The 17,090-nt window shown below is 53.7% G+C and overlaps 1 protein-coding gene across 8 annotated transcripts in view; it reads left to right on the forward strand.

The window, feature by feature from the left end:
• Positions 1-475: 475 nt before the first annotated feature.
• The window catches only part of SMARCA4 (SWI/SNF related BAF chromatin remodeling complex subunit ATPase 4), an 80,598-nt gene continuing 63,983 nt past the window's right edge, over positions 476-17,090 (forward strand). For 4 of the 8 annotated variants that reach the window (XM_075547177.1, XM_075547200.1, XM_075547209.1 and 1 more), the window contains exons 1-3: positions 478-640; positions 14,701-14,946; positions 16,506-16,638. In XM_075547177.1, the coding sequence (XP_075403292.1) occupies positions 14,725-14,946; positions 16,506-16,638 (355 nt within the window). In that variant the 5' untranslated portion in view covers positions 478-640; positions 14,701-14,724. Of the gene's footprint in view, positions 641-14,697; positions 14,947-16,505; positions 16,639-17,090 lie in introns of all 8 variants that reach the window. The other 4 variants (XM_075547156.1, XM_075547192.1, XM_075547171.1 and 1 more) reach the window with 3 other exon arrangements.

Below are 17,090 nucleotides of genomic sequence, written 5' to 3' on the forward strand. Positions count from 1 at the left end.
GACCACAATCGAGCCCCATCTGGCCTCGCCGTCACAGCCCCCGCCGTCCGGAGCCAGGATGAGCGCGGCTCCCAGGCCCGCGGGCGACTCTCGCACCCAGGCACAGGGACGAGGGTGCGTGTGCGAGCCTCCGGGACCTCGGACCACCCAACCCCATCCCCCCGCCGACCGCCGCAGTGGCGCCCGCTCCGCGCATGCTCGGCGGCGTGCGGACGCGCGGCGTGCGCAGGAGGAAGGCGCCTATGCGCAGGCGCAGGGCCATTCCAGCCCGCGGTGGGAGGCGCGTTGCGCGCGCGTGCTCCCCGGGACCCCGCCCACCTCTCTACAGTCTCGCAGGCGCGCGCGCGCTCGACGAGCGGAAGCGCGGGCGCGCGCGCTCACGGGGCCTGGCGCCGGCGGAACTTGAGAGGCCGTGCTTGGGGGGAAGGGCTGGCGGCGCGCGCAGCGGGGGCGCGGGTGGCGTGTTGGAAGCTGGAGGGGGGGGGAGCGGCCGGCACGGGCGCGCGCGCGCGAGGCTTGCCTTCGCACGGCGGCGGTGGTTTCTTTGTTTCGTGAAGAGAGGCGAGACGCCCACTCTGCCCCCGGCCCCACGCGGAGGGACGGGGGCGGCGCCAGGAAGACAACGCCGCCGGCGGCTTCGGTGAGGAGCGCGAGCGGCGGGCGGAACGCGGCGCGGGCCTGGGGAAGGCGGTTTGAATGGAGCCGGGGCGCCGCGGGGGGAGGGGGCCGCGGGCGCCCGGAGCGGGGCCGGGGTACGGCGGCGCCCGAGGGTCAAGAAGCCGCGGCCCGCCGCCGCCGCGCGCGCGGGGGAGGCCACCCTGCACGGAGGCCGCGTTGCCTTCAGGGTCCGCGGGCCGGCGCGGGGGGACCCCCGGGCCGCGTGGAGGCCGCGCGTGCCCCGGGCGCGCGCTCGCCGGGCCGTCGGACAAAGCTCGCCGCCCTTCCGACGGGCCCGAGACCCGGTCCCGCTGGTCTTCTCCGCGGTTCCCCGCGACAATGGCCGGGCGGCGCGGCTTCTCTGGCTTCGTGGAAGCGGGTCCTTCCTGGGTCGCCCGTGAGGCGAGAATGTGGTGGGGGCTCGGTAGGAAAAGACTCGCGGGTCCCTGAACATTTTATTGAAAACAAACAAAAAACGTCACTCCGGATTTTCGAGGCGAGGCAGCTACCCCGCTTGCCGTCGAGGCTCCTGTGAATCAGAGCGACTCGATAGGGAAGAGAGACGCGTCCCTATTCATTTCCCCCCATTTCTTTGCAAAGCCGGCGCCCTGAAGTCCGGGGAGAGGTGGGTGAGAGGGTGGATGGAGGGACCGATTTGCTGTTGGAAAGCATTGTTCTCCCCCTTCGTCCCCATTTAGATTTCAGATTAAGGTGTTTGTTTAAAGTAACAGGCTTGGCGGGGCTAGTGTTTTGTGCTGATCTTCGTTTTGGGGGAGTGACTCTTGGGGCAGGAGGGGAAAGGCGGCTGGGCGCGAGTGAACAGCCAGCTGCCCGGGGTTTGACACCAGCTTTCAGCGTGAGTGGACAGCGTGGCTCCCAGATGCATTCCTGGAGCTGCTGGGCGTTAGCTGTGTGGCTTGAGGCAGGTGACTTGACCGCTCTGGGCCTGTCAAGTCCCCCGATTTGTGAAATGGGCATGGTTTTACAGATGTGGCTGGTGAAAGCTTATAAAATGGTTCCTGGCTGGTAGAACACTCTGGCTGGTCCAATGGGCACCTTCATTGCTTAGCAAGTATTTGTGGGGAACCCTACCGGGTGCCCCAAGTGTAGTCCGCTGGATACCCTCAAGACACTGCTCCAGTCTCAGACTCCTGGAAACAGCGGGTCTAAGTAGATGGCGCAGCGTTGCAGTGGGGTGGGCTCTTGGCTGGGGTCTCTGTCCTGGATGTCCCACTGAACCTTCCCATTCTTCCTGTGGGAGGGACCTGGAGAAGTGCAGTGGAGGGCTGGGGCCCGGTGATGGGGGAGACTGCTCAGAAGAGGTGGCATTCATGCAAGATTCAGGGTGGAGGCCCGGGATTGGGTTTTGACTGGTGGAGATGCTGCTTCAGGGACACCTTTCCTGACCGACCCAACTGACCAGAGTTCCCTCTAGCTACATGCTTGCTCATCACCTCCCTTCGTACAGAACCCGGTCTGTGTCTGTCCTGGCTTTTGGCACCATCCACCGCGCCAGCCCAGTGTCGACCTCAGTGACCCGTGTTAGGACTGGGGTGGGGGGGGTAGGAAAGCAAGGAACGGTAGTTGCTGCTGTTGGTCTTTTAACTTTCCAGGCCAGGGTTTCCAAGCCTTGGCACCCTGGGATGAAGGGGTGGGGTGGGGTGGGGAGTACAGGTGGGGGCGAAGAGTGCTAGTTCCATTTCCAGACCCTCAGAATCCTAGCTGGGTTGTGAGACGGCCCTTGGCAGCAGGATCCGCACTTGTGAAGCAAGGTGAAGCTAGAGTAATGTACTCTGGGCCTCGTGCAGTGCAGTGCCCAACCCAAACCTACTGTCATCGAGTCATTTCAACTCCTAGCCAGTGACTCTAGGGCAGTGTTCTCCACCTTCCTCGTGCCACGGCCCTTTCATACACTTGCTCATGTGGTGGTGACCCCCAACCATCACATTATTTTTCTTGCTACTTCATCACTGTTGTTTTGCTACTGTTATGAATCAGACAACCCCTGTGAAAGGGAGGTTCATCCCCAAAGGGGTCTCCACCCACAGGTTGAGAACCGCTGCTCTAGGGGGAGTCCAAGGCTGCATATCTTTCCAGGAGTGATCAGCCTCATTTTCTCCTGGAATGACTGGTCGCTTTGAACCACCAACCTTGAAGTTAGCAGCTTAACCCACAGCCTCACCAGTGATGCCCAGCACTTGTTTCAGGTGTGTCCAGTGTGTACATCTGGGAAGGCCTAAGCCAGGGGTCCTCAAACTTTTTTAATGGGCCAGTTCACTGTCCCTCAGACCCATTGGAGGCTTGGACTATAGTTTAAGAAAGAAGAAAACTATGAACAAATTCCTATGCACACTACACGTATCTTATTTTGAAGTAAAAAACCAAATGGGGCATAAACACCTGGCAGGCTGGATAAATGTCCTTGGTGGGCCGCATGTGGCCCGCGGGCCGTAGTTTGAGGACGCCTGGCCCAAGTGCTCTGAGTGGGTGTCTAGCCACTTACCACTGAAGATAAGTTCAGGATGTTTCCTCATCAAGGGTTCTGAAGGCAGCTTCCTGAGTTTGAGTCCCGGGCGATGCCACTTGCCCCCGTGGCATAGTGAATTGGGGATAACAGGCTGGCATGCAGTCCTCCAACATGCCAGTCGATTTGGCCTCTGTCATCAGGGCTGCTACGGCACACAGGGACCCATTCATGCTGACTTCAGACAGCAATTGTGAATGGTGCCCCCTGGGGGTGTGCTAGGAGCCACCCCACCCCTTGTCCCCTGTTTAGAGAGTGAAGAAATAAGCATTGAACAGCCACAGTGAGCCAGGCGCTGCTCCAGGAGCTGGGGACCCGCCTGGAGCAGGCAGACAAGGGCCCTGTTATCGCTCACATCTGTCTCCTTATCTGTACAAGGGGACAGTAATGGTCCCCACCTTAGAGGGTGTTGGCAAGAACTTGGTGGCAAGCAGAAAGTGTTTGGAAGGGTGCCTGCGCATAGTAAGTGTATTGTCATCTATCCCTACTGCATGCTGAGGAGTTGAGCTGGGCACTGTGATTTTGTCCTACTGTGCAAGTACGCTCTGGAGCCCTGGTGGTGTAGTGGCTACACATTGGGTTGTTGACCCGCAAGGTCAGAAGTTTGAAGCCACCAGCCACTCCAAGGGAGAAAGATGGAACTTTCTCTCGCACAAAGAGTTACAGTCTCGAAAACCTATGGGGTCAGTTCTACCCTGCCTTGTAGAGTCAGTATGGCTTGGAATCAGCTTGACGGCAGTGAGTTTGGTTTAGGTGCATGCATTGGGCTGTGCATTGGCGTTGCTGACAGCCAGGTCAAGAGGTTGAAAAGCACCAGCTGCTCCCCAGGAGAGGTGAAGTTGTCTGCTCCTGTGAATCCTATTACAAGTTGGGCTTGTAATAGCAACGTTGGTGGGTTTGAATCCACCGGCTACTCCTTGGGAGAAAAAGGAAGTTGTCTGCTAGTAGCTCCACTCTGCCCTAGAGGGTGGGTATAAGTTGGAATTGACTCAGTGGCCGTGGGTTTGGTTGGTGTTTGGTGATACAAGGGAAGCAACTCTTTTATATTGTCCTTAATAGTGAAAACTTGGTTGCAGTTTTAGCATAGCGCGTTGGAAAGAAGGTTGGTTCTGGTGGCATAGACTTTTAAAAATAAAGAATGCTTATGTTCCCCTAGTGCATTTCTTGATTCCTTTAACATAAGAACACTTAAGAAAGTTGATGTTTCAAAGCAATCACAAAGGGGTGTGGAAAAGCTTTTCTTACAAAAGGAAAACAACAGCTTAGGGACTATTGGGGGAGGGGAGTCCAGAGGAAAACTTGCTGGAATGGAATTGGAGTTTAAATTGAGCTGCAGTCCCTATCAGCTCATCCTGAGATGGGGACTTGGGCTCACTTCACTTTCTTTATATATTACTTTTCACTTGTATTTAACAATATTTGGAGTCCCTGGATGGTGTTGTTCGTGCCCATCAGCTGCTCCGCCCAGAGAAAGCTGAGACTGCCTGCTCTGCTCTGGTATTTCATTTTAAGTCTGAACTGCAGAGGCAGTTCTGTTCTGCCCTCTAGGGCCGCTATGAGCCAGACTGACTGTGGCAATGAGTTTGAGTTTTGAGGTAACAGTGATAGTTCCTTTGTTGAATTCAATTCGTTCCAAATCCGTGTTCGAACACCAAAAAATTCAAGAACTGAATATATTTTCCCATAAGAAATAATAGAAAGCCAAATAATTGTTTTGAGGCCCCCAAATTACACTTATAAATTCATTTTTTTCCAGGACTTTAACACAAAGTTACCAGCCCTAGATTGAGGTAATACTGTCTAAAACAGCGGTTCGCAACCTGTGAGTCAGACCCCTTTGGGGTTTGAATGACCCTTTCACAGGGGTTGCCCGATTCATCACAGTAGCAAAATGACCATGATGAAGTAGTAACAAAAATAATTTTATGGTTGGGGGTCACCACAACACGAGGAACTGTATGAAAGGGTCCTGGCATTAGGAAGGTGGAGAAACCACAGCTTTAAAACATCTGAGCACAATAAATACAGTACATTAAATATAAAAACAGTACAATAAATAAAATAAATTTGTTTTTCATTATGTGTATTCCCCCACAATGACAGAATGAGCCCATCTTTCATAGGCTCGTGACCTGGTAATCCCTTTTCCTCTTTAGTGATGAAGGTCCTATTGGGCATTGCCTCCTCCCCCCAAAAAAACCACAAACACACCCCGCCCCCTGCCCCCACCCAGTTTCACCCTTACTGGGGAACGAAACCCTCAGCCTCCACGTATTCAGCCATGACTTTATCAGCTTCACCTCCTTCCCTATGCCTCACCACACTGTCGGCCTGTTCAGAGCGGCCGTGGGGGCTCAGCACTCTGCCCCCTGCCCCCGACATTTCTCATCCCTTACTGTGGAGGCTTTGTTGGCCATGCTTCTGATGCATCAAATGAACAGTGGCTCTCCAACCTCGCCCATGGTCTAGGCTCTTTGTTTCATGCTTTTTACTATATTAGCTGCTTTCATCACTCCCCCCCCCCAAATGTTGATAATGTCGACTTAGCCATGTTGTATGCAGCTGCCAAATCAGACAAGCTGTGACCTGATTAAAATTTCGCAAGATGGTTAATTTCTTTCACTCTTTTGTGGCTCTTGGTTTCCTCCTGACTTGACTGCTGGGATCACTGAGTTTCTTTGGAGCCATGATCCCGATGTTTTACACAAATGAAGCGTCAGAGAAAGCACCGTGACTATGTCTTGAAGCTCTAACACAAGCACTCTGCTACCTGAGTGAGAGCGCCACTCGACGGCAGCACCACACCTTTGTGTTGTCCACGGCGATACTCCGCTCTCCGCTGCTATCACTTTCTTCAAGTCTGATTTTCGGTTCGAACTTTGCTGTTCCGTGTAGTGGGAAGTTCCGGCTTGGAGACATCACTGTCTTTCCTACTTCAGTGGGATCTTACAGGAATTTTTCTGTCTTGACGGTTTTGACCGAACAGCATGTGTCAGGCCAGGTGGGTGTGCTGCAGCAGGCACCCCCGCCACGCATCTCCTGAAGGCTCGGTGTTTGGGGCCGCTCTAACAAATGGCTTTAGCACACACATTTATTTTCTCCTGGTCTGGAAGGCTAGGCCTTCAAGTTCAGGGCGCCCTTCTGGACGCTGGGTGTCTTCTAGTTTTGGCGATCACAGTAATCTGTGTGCACCATGGGCTCTACCTTCCCTCATCTCTTTTCCTGGGAGCCTAAAAAACCACAAAACTCGCAGCGACCCTACGTAGTGTTTCTGAGACCTTGAAGTTGTATGGAAGCTGAGAGAGCCTCACCTTTCTCCCATGGAGAGCTAGTGGGTTTGAACTGTGGCCCCTCTGGTTGTCAGTCTCAGTAGTCACTTGTCTCATTAGCATAAGAAAGTGTCCCAACACCTCATTAACATAACAGACCCACACCTGATTGCCATTAAGTCCATTCCCAAGCTTGGGAACCCTGTGGGACCGAGAGGAGCTGGCTGATGGGTTGAAACTGCCACCGGTTGGGTTAGCAGCTGTGCACTTAACCCCTGTGCCAGCAGGCCTCCTGCCACAGAGGACGCCCGTTCACATAGGGGAGAGTCACGTGTAGTACGGTTCACATAGGGGAGAGTCACGTGTAGTATGGTTCACATAGGGGAGAATCACACGTGTAGTATGGTTCACGTAGGGGAGAGTCACGTGTAGTATGGTTCACGTAGGGGAGAATAACGTGTAGTATGGTTCACAAAGGGGAGAGTCACGTGTAGTATGGTTCACAAAGGGGAGAGTCACGTGTAGTATGGTTCACAAAGGGGAGAGTCACGTGTAGTATGGTTCACAAAGGGAGAGTCACACATGTAGTATGGGTCACATAGGGGAGAATCACGTGTAGTATGGTTCACAAAGGGGAGAGTCACACGTGTAGTATGGTTCACAAAGGGGAGAGTCACACGTGTAGCATTGTTTTCTATGTGATGCTAGTCAGGGGTGAGTTAGTCAGTCAGCAGCCTGGGCCCCGAGCTTAGAAGCGAGGGCCCAGAAAGAGACGACTCTTCCGAGTGTTCCGTTGTAGCGGCACCTCACGCCCCACTGGCTCAGGAAGCAGCTGGTGGCACGGCCGTTACACTGCACCAGTCCCTCCCAGTGGGAGTCCTGGAGGTCTGATTTGTGCCACCCTGACTTGCCCATAAAGTGCCAGCCAATGGTCTCATTGTCCTTCTGAGGATGCTCCAGCACAGAGGGCTGCCTAGTCCAAGTTGTCTGACCCAGCCCGTTACCCATAGACCTACCCCTGTTAGGTGGCTTTCCTCACCGCAGCCCCTGCTTTTCCCCACCGCCCATTACGGCTCCCTGCTGCTGGCTTATGCACCTGGCTCCGTCCGTTCTTCTGGCAATCCGAGACTTGAAGCAGAACTGTACTCCCTATGACTCTGGGCAAATGTCTTCTGAGAGAAGCCAAGCCCTTCATTCCTCCCACGGTCCACCCCGTGTCAGTAAATAGCAGCCTCAGTTGCCAGCCCAACTCAGGGACCCTAATTGGGGCCGAAACTCAAGCCTCCCCAGGCCTCACCAAGCCCCTGTGTCAGGTGAGGCCAGCTGGCCACCAGGGACTTTTTAATTCAAATGTCTGGGGCACATTGTTTTTTTGGGTGGTTTTTTGTTTGGCCTGTATTGTATTCTCCCCCCTCCCGCCCCCTTTTAACATTGGTTTGTATTTGTAATTCACTAACTATGCCCATTGGTTTTCCATTCACTAGTTTGGACACACTTTGCTTCCTGACACTGATTAGCCAACCCCACAGCCTCCTAGCAGTTTCCTACTTCTTCCACGTGTTGGCTGTTCCCAGTTATCCTTTGGTCTGATTCTTTCCTGCTTCTGAACTTTCTCCCGGGGCAGAGTGGCCTCACTGACTCGCTGTTCTCCTGGTGGGCCTGCCTACGGAGCCTTAGTGGTGCAGCAGATGAAATGTTGGTCTGTTAACCACAGGTGGGTGGTTTTCAGGTCCTTGGGAGAAAGCTGAGCAGCCTGCTTCCATCAGAGAAGACGCCTCGGAATCCCAAAGCAGCAGGTCGACTCCTGTAGGGATGCCCTGCGTCAAGATGGACTCCTTGGCAGTGAGCTCAGGAATTTGGTTTATTTTTTAGCTAAAAAGTGAGTTTGGTTGCAGGCTTGACAGGGGACTCAGGGGCCACTATGGTCATCTTGTTCCCCAAGAGACATTTTCTGCAGTTATCTCCAACCTTGTCATTCCCCTGTCCGGAGCACTTGTTACTTCCTATTGCATTTAGAGGAGAACCTCACCTTCCGCACCTCTGACCTTTGCTGCCACCTCTTCTCACGCTGTCCCAACTGCCTGGAACACACCAAGGGTGCTTTTCTGCCCCTAGCCTCTGCCCGTCCGCAGCCCGGGATACACACTGACCTCAGGTCTTTCTGCTGAGGCTGAAAAGGGGCCTCCCGTCTGCTTTTGTTCTCACAGCACACGCACACCTGTCGTATTTGTCTGTGTATTTGTCTCCCACTTGGCTGGAACTTGCTTGGCGCACTGCTTCCTAGGGAGCCAGCCTGCCTCTGGGGTTTGTGGGATGTCATTGGCTGTGACTAGCCCTTGGCCTGGGGTGGCCGGGAGAAAGGCCTCTCACAGGTGAGCTCTCCACAGACAGGTGTGGGCTCCATGCCTCACCTCCCACTCTTGGCTCCCCTCTGCTGAGTGGGGCTTCTCCGTCCAGAGTGTGCCAGTGTCGCATATACAGTGGCAACACAATCAACCAACACATTGGTGGCTCCTGACGTCCATTTAGTGAGTCTTGACAAGCCTTAAAACGGAAGAGTTTTGGTGGGCTACATTGAAGGACAGGCTTTCGAGGCTTGCGGTGTCTGCGCTGGGTCTCAGTGTGGCTGTGGTCAGAAGATTTGGAAATCACTACTCTGTGGGTAGATAGGACAGTGTTTGGCGCCCTGGTGGCATTGGTAGCGCTGGGCTGGTCAGCAATTCAAACTCACCATCGGCTCCCCGTGAGACGGCTGAGGCTGGCTGTTACTGTAAGGCCTGGCAGCCTCAGAAACCGGATGTAGGGTTACTCTGGATCGGATCAGCTGGCAGGCGGCAGGCTTTCTGGTGGCCGGGCAATTAGTGTTAGCGCAGTGAGCGCCCCTGAGGGGCTTTGTCCTGTGGTTTTCAGGTGGATTGAATAGATACATACACATATGTATATATAGGCAAGGAGGAAGCAATACCAGCAAATAAAATGACGTCTCACTCCCACTGATAAGAGTAATATTTGGGAATCATTTGGCGTGTCTACCTTAGAGGTCAGAGGTAGGGCTGAAAAGACACGGTTTTGTTTTTTCTCCCCTGGGATGTATTCCCTTCTAAAGGTAGGGCCAGATTTTGCCACTTAATTACATGGCAAGGAAAATGCCACCAAATAGTCAGTTTTGGGGAAACTCAGTTGCTCTCAGTAATAAGCCTGCCCCACCCAGGCCCTAGGTCCCAGATGCTCCATCTCACATACCATTGCCTGGGCTGGAGGGCCCCGCCCGCCCGCACGTTCTCTGTGGCTTCTAGAGCACCAGGCCCGACTGGTTTTGTAAGTCAAATGTAACCAGTGGAGAGGGCTTGTGAAAGCAGCGCTAAGATCCCTGGTCCAGGGCCCTGCCCTTACTTGACTCCAGTGTGGCAACAGTTAGTGACATTTCTCTAAGCCCCCCCTCCCTCCATAATACTGGTTCTCCGAGCATTATGAGTCCCGGTAAGTGACTTTCAGAGCCCAGCTTTGATGACTGCAGGGCGGCCCACCCAGACCTGCCCAGAGCTCAGGGCAGGTGAAAGGAGATGCTAGATGTGTGATCCGCTGGCAGGCCTGGCTCCACGTTCGATGTCTCCAGACGGTTCTGTTTAAATGATCGTTTTGATGCAGCTGAAAGCCGTTGGGAAACCAGGCCCTCCTCATGTCCTTTCATCTCTCTCTTTGATTTCTGCAGAGGCACTTCCTGGCATCTTTATGAGCATTGACTTCCTGAGTCTTTCGGACTCCGGGTTTGGGTTTTGCGTTACTTTAACATTTCTTTCATTCTTTAGTGGTGGTGGATTTCCCTCAGGACACTCATTCACGGATTTAACAGAATTTTTACAGCTGCAGCTCAGGTGGAATTTGAATTGGTCATTAGAAATGACCAATAACGGGTGACAACAGTAACAGGTTCACCTATTGAGAAAACCCCTCAGAAATATCCTCCTCTGCCCTGGAGGGTTGCCGAGTCAGAACTGACATTGCGACTGTGGGTCTGGTGTGGTGTGATGGTCATGCCTGAGGAGGGGCCTGGTGGTGCAGGGGTTAAGCACTGGGCTGCTAACCAAAAAGTCAGTGGTTTGAGCCATAAGAGAAAGGTCACAGCCCTGTTGGATTTGGTCTGTGACCAACAATTTCATTTATGAATAAACCAAAGACCAAACTCCTTGTCATCAAGTCGACGCTGACTCCTAGCGACCCTGCAGGACAGGGTACAACTGCCCCGTGTGAGCCTCCGGGACTGGTAGTTCTGAATTGCTGACCCTGGGGATCTCTGTGCGGCCGCAGCGTGTGTCTGATCTTTCCATTCCGGTGCGGTTGCTGGTGGTGGCCACATGCACATAGCGGGTCCTGATGGCCTGACACAGCCTAGGTGGCAGCTTCTACTACAAATGCCACTTAAAAAAAAGCCTGTCATGAAACCCTTCTCTAAAACTGATGATGCTTTCTGGAGCCAGTCCCTTCGGTGTGTGGTGGTGGTGGCGGTGGCGGCGGCGGCGGCGGCGGCATTGACACTGCCCTGAGCAGAGGTCCGTGCCCAGTATCCAGGTGCAGTGACACTCCCCTGAGTATGGGCTCTTACTGTTTCTGTGGGGCTACAGTGTGTACCGCGCACCTGTCCTAATCAAAATTTGACCGGACTACCTTGCAGTTGTAGCTCTCGAAAGTGTTCTGCCTCTGCTGGGTGCGGGGTGGAGGGGCAGGCTTGCTACTTCTCTGCCACTATTAGTAGAGCATATTGGGGTTTTCCTTCTCTGAAAGGTTTCTGCCTCTCAAAGGTTTTACTGTATGTGAAAACATTTTGATTTTAACCATTTGACAGTGTATAATTCAGAACCATTAGTTCCAGCCACCATGTGTGGGTTGTCTCCAGCACGCCTTGTTCCAGCACCCAAGTCATTCATCTTCATGTGTCTCCATAGGCTGGCCTCCTCTGTTTAACAGCCCCCCCCCCCCAACACACACTCCCTGTCAGAGCAGTGGAAGAAGGTTCCAGTTTCTCTCCATCCTCATCCACGTGGTGATTTTCTGTTTCTCTGGTAATAGCCATCCTAGTGGGTGCATGATGGCGGCCCCTTCATTTGAGGGGCAGGAGAGAGAAAGCCGCGCCTTTAAAGAAGCTTCCTGTGCCTGCTCCTTGGCCTGTCCGCCTCGCCCTGGGGATAGATCAGCTTCTCCAGTGACTGAGGCTTTATCTGACTGTCAGCTTCAGGTGGCTAGACTTCACCACAACTGCCACACGCCACCGATGCGCTAATGTTGACAGCACCTCACCGCAGTGTCTGAGAGCTGGGGAGAGGACCCACGGCAGTGCTGAGGAGCTGGGCCTGGGAGCTGGCCTTCCGCTTGCAAAGCATGAGTGCAGACCCAGCTCCCTGGAGACAACCCCTGGCCAGTGCTTTCAGAATCCAGATTTCTATTTCAGTTTTCACCTAGGGGTCTGGCCACATCTTGTCATCCAACAGGCAGCAGTTTGGATGGCAAAGCATGTGGATATTCCCAGAAAAGCATTACAAGTCAGGTTTGCCTGAAGCTTACTTAAAAGGCAAAAAAGGTGCCCAGCAGCTTCATTGCTAGGTAGATCCCTAAAAGACTAGAAAGCAGAGGGACTCAAACAGATGTGTCCGCACTGTTCACAGGAGGCAGCCTGTGGAAACACCCTACGTGCCCATCACCAGATGAATGGTTACACAGCACGTGGTGCACACTGTACAATGGGGCATTACACAGCCAGCAGGCGAAAGGAAGTTGACACATGATAGAGCTTGAAGACCTGCTGAGTGAAATAAGTCAGTCACAGAAGGACAAAGATTATGTGATGATCTAACAAGGCAAGAGGCAAATGCCTGAAAAGAAATAGGAGCCATGTCACAGTCAGATATATGCACGCCCATATTCATGGTGGCACTGTTCACACCAGCAGAGATAGGGACGGCTAAACACTATGATACATGCATGCAGTAGAAAGCCGTGCACTCTTAGGGAGTGATTCTGTGAAATGCCTTATAATGTGGATGAACCTGGAGGATGTTATGCTGTGTCATAAAGGACATTTTATGCGTACATTATTATTAAAAAGTCAAGCTTTATACCCAGAGCGAAGCATGAGGTAATAGATGTGTATTAATTTGGGAGAGGAAAAGGTGTTATACAATAAGGCGTCATCAGTATAACATCATTAAGGAAAAGGAAGACACGAGGTCCACAAGAGTTAATTCCAATTAACCCACAGCCCTGCACTGTCTAATAACAAACCTTAACCTACAAGTGGACACACAGGCAGATAGGCAAGCTGGACAGATAATGGGTGTGTGGAAGGGACTGTACTCATGACCACACAGACTTGGCAGAAGGCATTTCTACATAGATATTTGTATGAGCATGTGCTCCAAGTTTGTCCATGTCTGCAGTAGAGCATACAGGGAAAAGTTGTGTAAACAGCGTGAACATAGGCAAACACCTTGAGGGAATGAGTCACTTGGGCCCCGAGACCATGGTCTTGGGGACATAAGTGCCAATTGGCACAATGCAGTCCACACAAAGCAAAGTTCTGCATCCTAGGTGAGTGAGGGTGACTGGGCCTTCAGAGGGTTAGGAGGCTGTCTTAGGGGCAGCTGTTGGTCTCTCCTCAACCTGAGAAAAGAGAATGAAGAGCCAGTGATGCCAGGAACCCATTCGTCCAGCGGAAGAATGGCCCCAGGAGACTGAGACCAGAACTAGGTGGTGCCCAGCTGTCGTCCTCGGCTGCTTTGTTGGGGTCACAGTAGAGGGCCTTGGACAGAGTGAGAGAAAGCTGTGGTTATAACTCAACAATTGTCAAAGGGACCAGGACCTCGGGTCCCATAGAGACTTGTGAACCCTGAAACCATCTCTCAGTCACCCCTCCAGCGGGGATGAACTTGCCACCATGGCTCAAGTCTATAAAGGTGGACAGTAACACGAGGGAGCTGTGCGCTCCTTAGGACAGTTGGTCATAGGAGATCAGACCTGTAGCTTTTACTTGGGACAAAGCTCGGAAGGGAGGAAGGGAAGGGAACGGAGAGGAGGAATGAAAATAGGGAGATGGGAAGATGTGGGGGAAGTGCTGTTACATTGTTGGGGTGGTATCACAAAGCTGAATGTGTGTGAATTAGACAGTTTGTACACGCTCAGCTGAAGAAAAACTTAAAAAGCAATTTCTATTCAGAGTTTGATTTTTCCTGAGCTTACCAGAATTGGGATGCGTGGTAAGGTCTCAAGGATTCCCTGTGAGGGTTAGGTCAGGGTGGCACCGAGGGCCCGGGACTTTGGGGAACCCCAGCTGCTGAGGAGCATGTCTGTGCCGGCGCTCCTCTGGGTTTGCTGACCTGCCAGCCCCGGGACCCTGCCTGCTGAGGTTCTGCTCCTGGAACAGTCTTGCAGGCCTTTTGATGGCATCTTCTGGAAAATCTCCCAGCTTTAAAGTAGAAGAAGTAAAGCTTTCATTGAGGCATTAGAAATGTCTCTCTAGCTTTCTTAGAAAGTACCTGAAATGTCCAGTAAGGTTGAGAGGGAAATTTGCTGACCTTTCAGTTACGATTTACATCCCACACCCTAGGGACCGACTCCTAGTGTGGTAATCAGCCAGAAAGTCTGCCCACTGCCCACAGGTCCGACCGAGTGCAGCGACTGTTGTGTGTGTGGTACTTTTATTTGGAATAAACCCACCTAAAAATATAGATAACAAAACAACTGATTAATATATTTTATTATTGTAAATGTTTGTAATAGATTTAAGCATATACATTGAAATATAAATCTATTGATAAATAATCGTAGTTTTATTGCCATGTCTTACATTCCAATATGTCCATTCACACACAGTTCTGTTGTTCAACCCCATGAGGTGGAATTACTCAATCATCGATGCTGTCCCATCCCCTTACCCCTGCCCTCTCTCATCCCACACCCTCAGGGAACCACCACTTCTGTCACCGTCGTCACTTTATGTCCTAAACATACAAAAGAACATGCGCAAATCTAGCGTGATTGAGGAGGTAAAATGCTCCCAGGCCTTCCTGAGCTGGGTTCTCGGGTCTGCTTTTGAAGCCTGAGACTGATGACCTTCTGTGAGAGGAATAGGGGAAAAGGTTTTGAGTAGCTGTGTGCTGAGTGTCTGAGGCATCGGGGGAGATTGTGGCCTGTCCTCCCTTTCTTGCCTGCCCTGCTGGTGGCTGTGACCCCAGACTGACTGAGACTTCTTTCCAGCAGGAGGCCACTGAACGCAGCTCCGAGATGTCCACTCCAGACCCACCCCTGGGCGGCACTCCTCGGCCGGGGCCTTCCCCAGGCCCAGGCCCCTCCCCTGGAGCCATGTTGGGCCCCAGCCCAGGTCCCTCTCCTGGCTCCGCCCACAGCATGATGGGGCCCAGCCCGGGCCCCCCCTCAGCAGGACACCCCATTCCAACCCAGGGGCCTGGAGGCTACCCTCAGGATAACATGCACCAGATGCACAAGGTAGGCAAGCTCTGTACCCCTCCCCCGCCCTAGGATGGAGGACCTGCCCCTGCTCCGCACCCTGCAGTTGAAGGCAGTCTCTGGACCAGACCCCAGTAGAGGCCAGGGGAATGCTCCCACTTGGCTCCAGTGTCCAGCCTGTGCCAGGCCTATAGGCTTAGCGCTGGTCGGGGTGGGCTGCACACCAGCTTGCTGGGACGGGCAGCAGCATCCCGCCTGTCTCCCACGCTCGCCTTCTAGGCTGGAAGCGTAGCGACGCAGCTCTTTATGGAATGCATGCAGTGAAGCAGACACATCCCCGGCCCTTGCACATGGCTGCAGGCAGGCAGCAGCCTCCATGGGGGGTGACCTCCCGGCCTTGGAGCTGGGCCTCAGGCACCTTCGCCGAGCCCTTGGTTCCGTCTGAGCTGAGCAGGTTGCTATGGCAATGAGTTGAAAAGTGCTTTAAGCACCACGTGCTTCTAGGTCTAGGTTGGAGGAGAGAACCCCTGTTGGTTAGCATCTAAGGAAGGGCATTTCCCAAAGACAGGACCACACATGCCAGGTGGGAGATGAGGCTGGTGCCCCAGCACACTGAGAATGTGTGCTGGCTCCGGGTCTCTTGGCTGGGCTTTCAAGTGTCGGCACCTCACGCCTACTTCACAGACTAGAAAGCAGAGTCAGAGAGGTGATCACTGAGCGAGCTGGTGGTGCCTGGCTTCTCTCTGTGCCTCAGGCAGGTGCTGCCACCGCCACCGCCAGCAGTGTGCCCTTCCCGCCAGTCCCCCTACAGTCCTGTCACCATGAGTATAGGATCTGCCCTGCTGTGTCTGTCCTGGTAACCGCCCCCCCCCCTACTGATTAAAGACTAGCTTCCCACCTGCTAGATGATGGGACTCATGGTGACAGGACAGGGTGCGCTCCCTGTCTGCGGAGACCTCCCGCAGGCACATCCCGAGGGCCCACCGTCAGCCTCCGCTCCCAGCTGGGCAGCTCTTCCGCACACTTCTCTCGTTGGTCACTGTAGACTGGGTTCCCAGGAAACCCAGCTTCTGTGGCCTCCTGTGCCCAGGAGGCTGCCCTGGTGGGTACCCTTCCCCAGCCAGCACCCGAGCACCAGGAAGGAGCACACATTGCTTCCTGGAGAAGTCTGAGATTGCCTCCTAGAGGGGGAGGAGGTAGTTGACAGCCTCCAGCCCCATCAGCAGGCTCTGACCTGGGGCACATGCATGTGTTGGACACATTGCTAGATGCTCACAGACATTAGAAGATGTCAGGGTTCTGTGTGACAGTGAGACAGGGGCCTAATGGCCTGGCTAATGAACAGGACTGCCGTTCTTGCCTGTGGGCTTTTGGCCATCAGCTAAAACTTTGTCCTTCTCCTCAATGCCCTGGTGCAGCTTAGTCATCTCACCTTTAGTCCAGACTAGACCCTGCCAGGTGCTGGCACTTCCTTTAGGTCTGTCTTGACTCCCCAGAGGGTGTCAGTGAGTCCGTGGAAGCCGTGGTGATGGTGTGGGCCTCGTGTGGCTGGGCTGCCTCTTCGTGCTCCTCCTTGCTGACTCTGCCCATGTCCACAGCCCATGGAGTCCATGCACGAGAAGGGCATGTCGGATGACCCCCGCTACAGCCAGATGAAGGGCATGGGGATGCGGTCAGGCGGCCACGCAGGGATGGGGCCGCCGCCGAGCCCGATGGACCAGCATTCTCAAGGTACTGGTGTGTGTCTGTCCTGCCTTGTCCGTGTTGACTCTGGGTTTCCCATCGGGGCCCACAGATTGACCCAGGGTAGTCTGTGAGCTTGCCCCATATCACCTAGGCGTTTAGGAGAGATCTAGCCTTTTGAACCCCTTCAGATCTGTGAAAGCGCCTCTCCGGGAGGAGGGCTCTGGGTGGCTTCTGGGGAAGGAGAGATTGAGACTCACTGCCAGCCCTCTGTGGAGGCGGCAGCAGTGGCCAGGAGAGCTGTCAGTCATTTCCAGTTTATCGTGCTGTTGTGTACAACAGAATCTCGTTGCTGTGTTTGGGCCCCTTGTTGTAGCCCCTGTATCAGTTCTTCCCCTGAGGGTCTGTCTCTTTTCCCTTGGCCCTTTGCTTTACAAAACCTGACTGATTGTAAGAATGGAAAACGGGCTCTGAGGGCACTGGCTGGGCCAAATAGATGG

Source organism: Tenrec ecaudatus, chromosome 1 (assembly GCF_050624435.1).
Source record: "Tenrec ecaudatus isolate mTenEca1 chromosome 1, mTenEca1.hap1, whole genome shotgun sequence".
NCBI classification, from domain to species: Eukaryota; Metazoa; Chordata; class Mammalia; order Afrosoricida; family Tenrecidae; genus Tenrec; species Tenrec ecaudatus.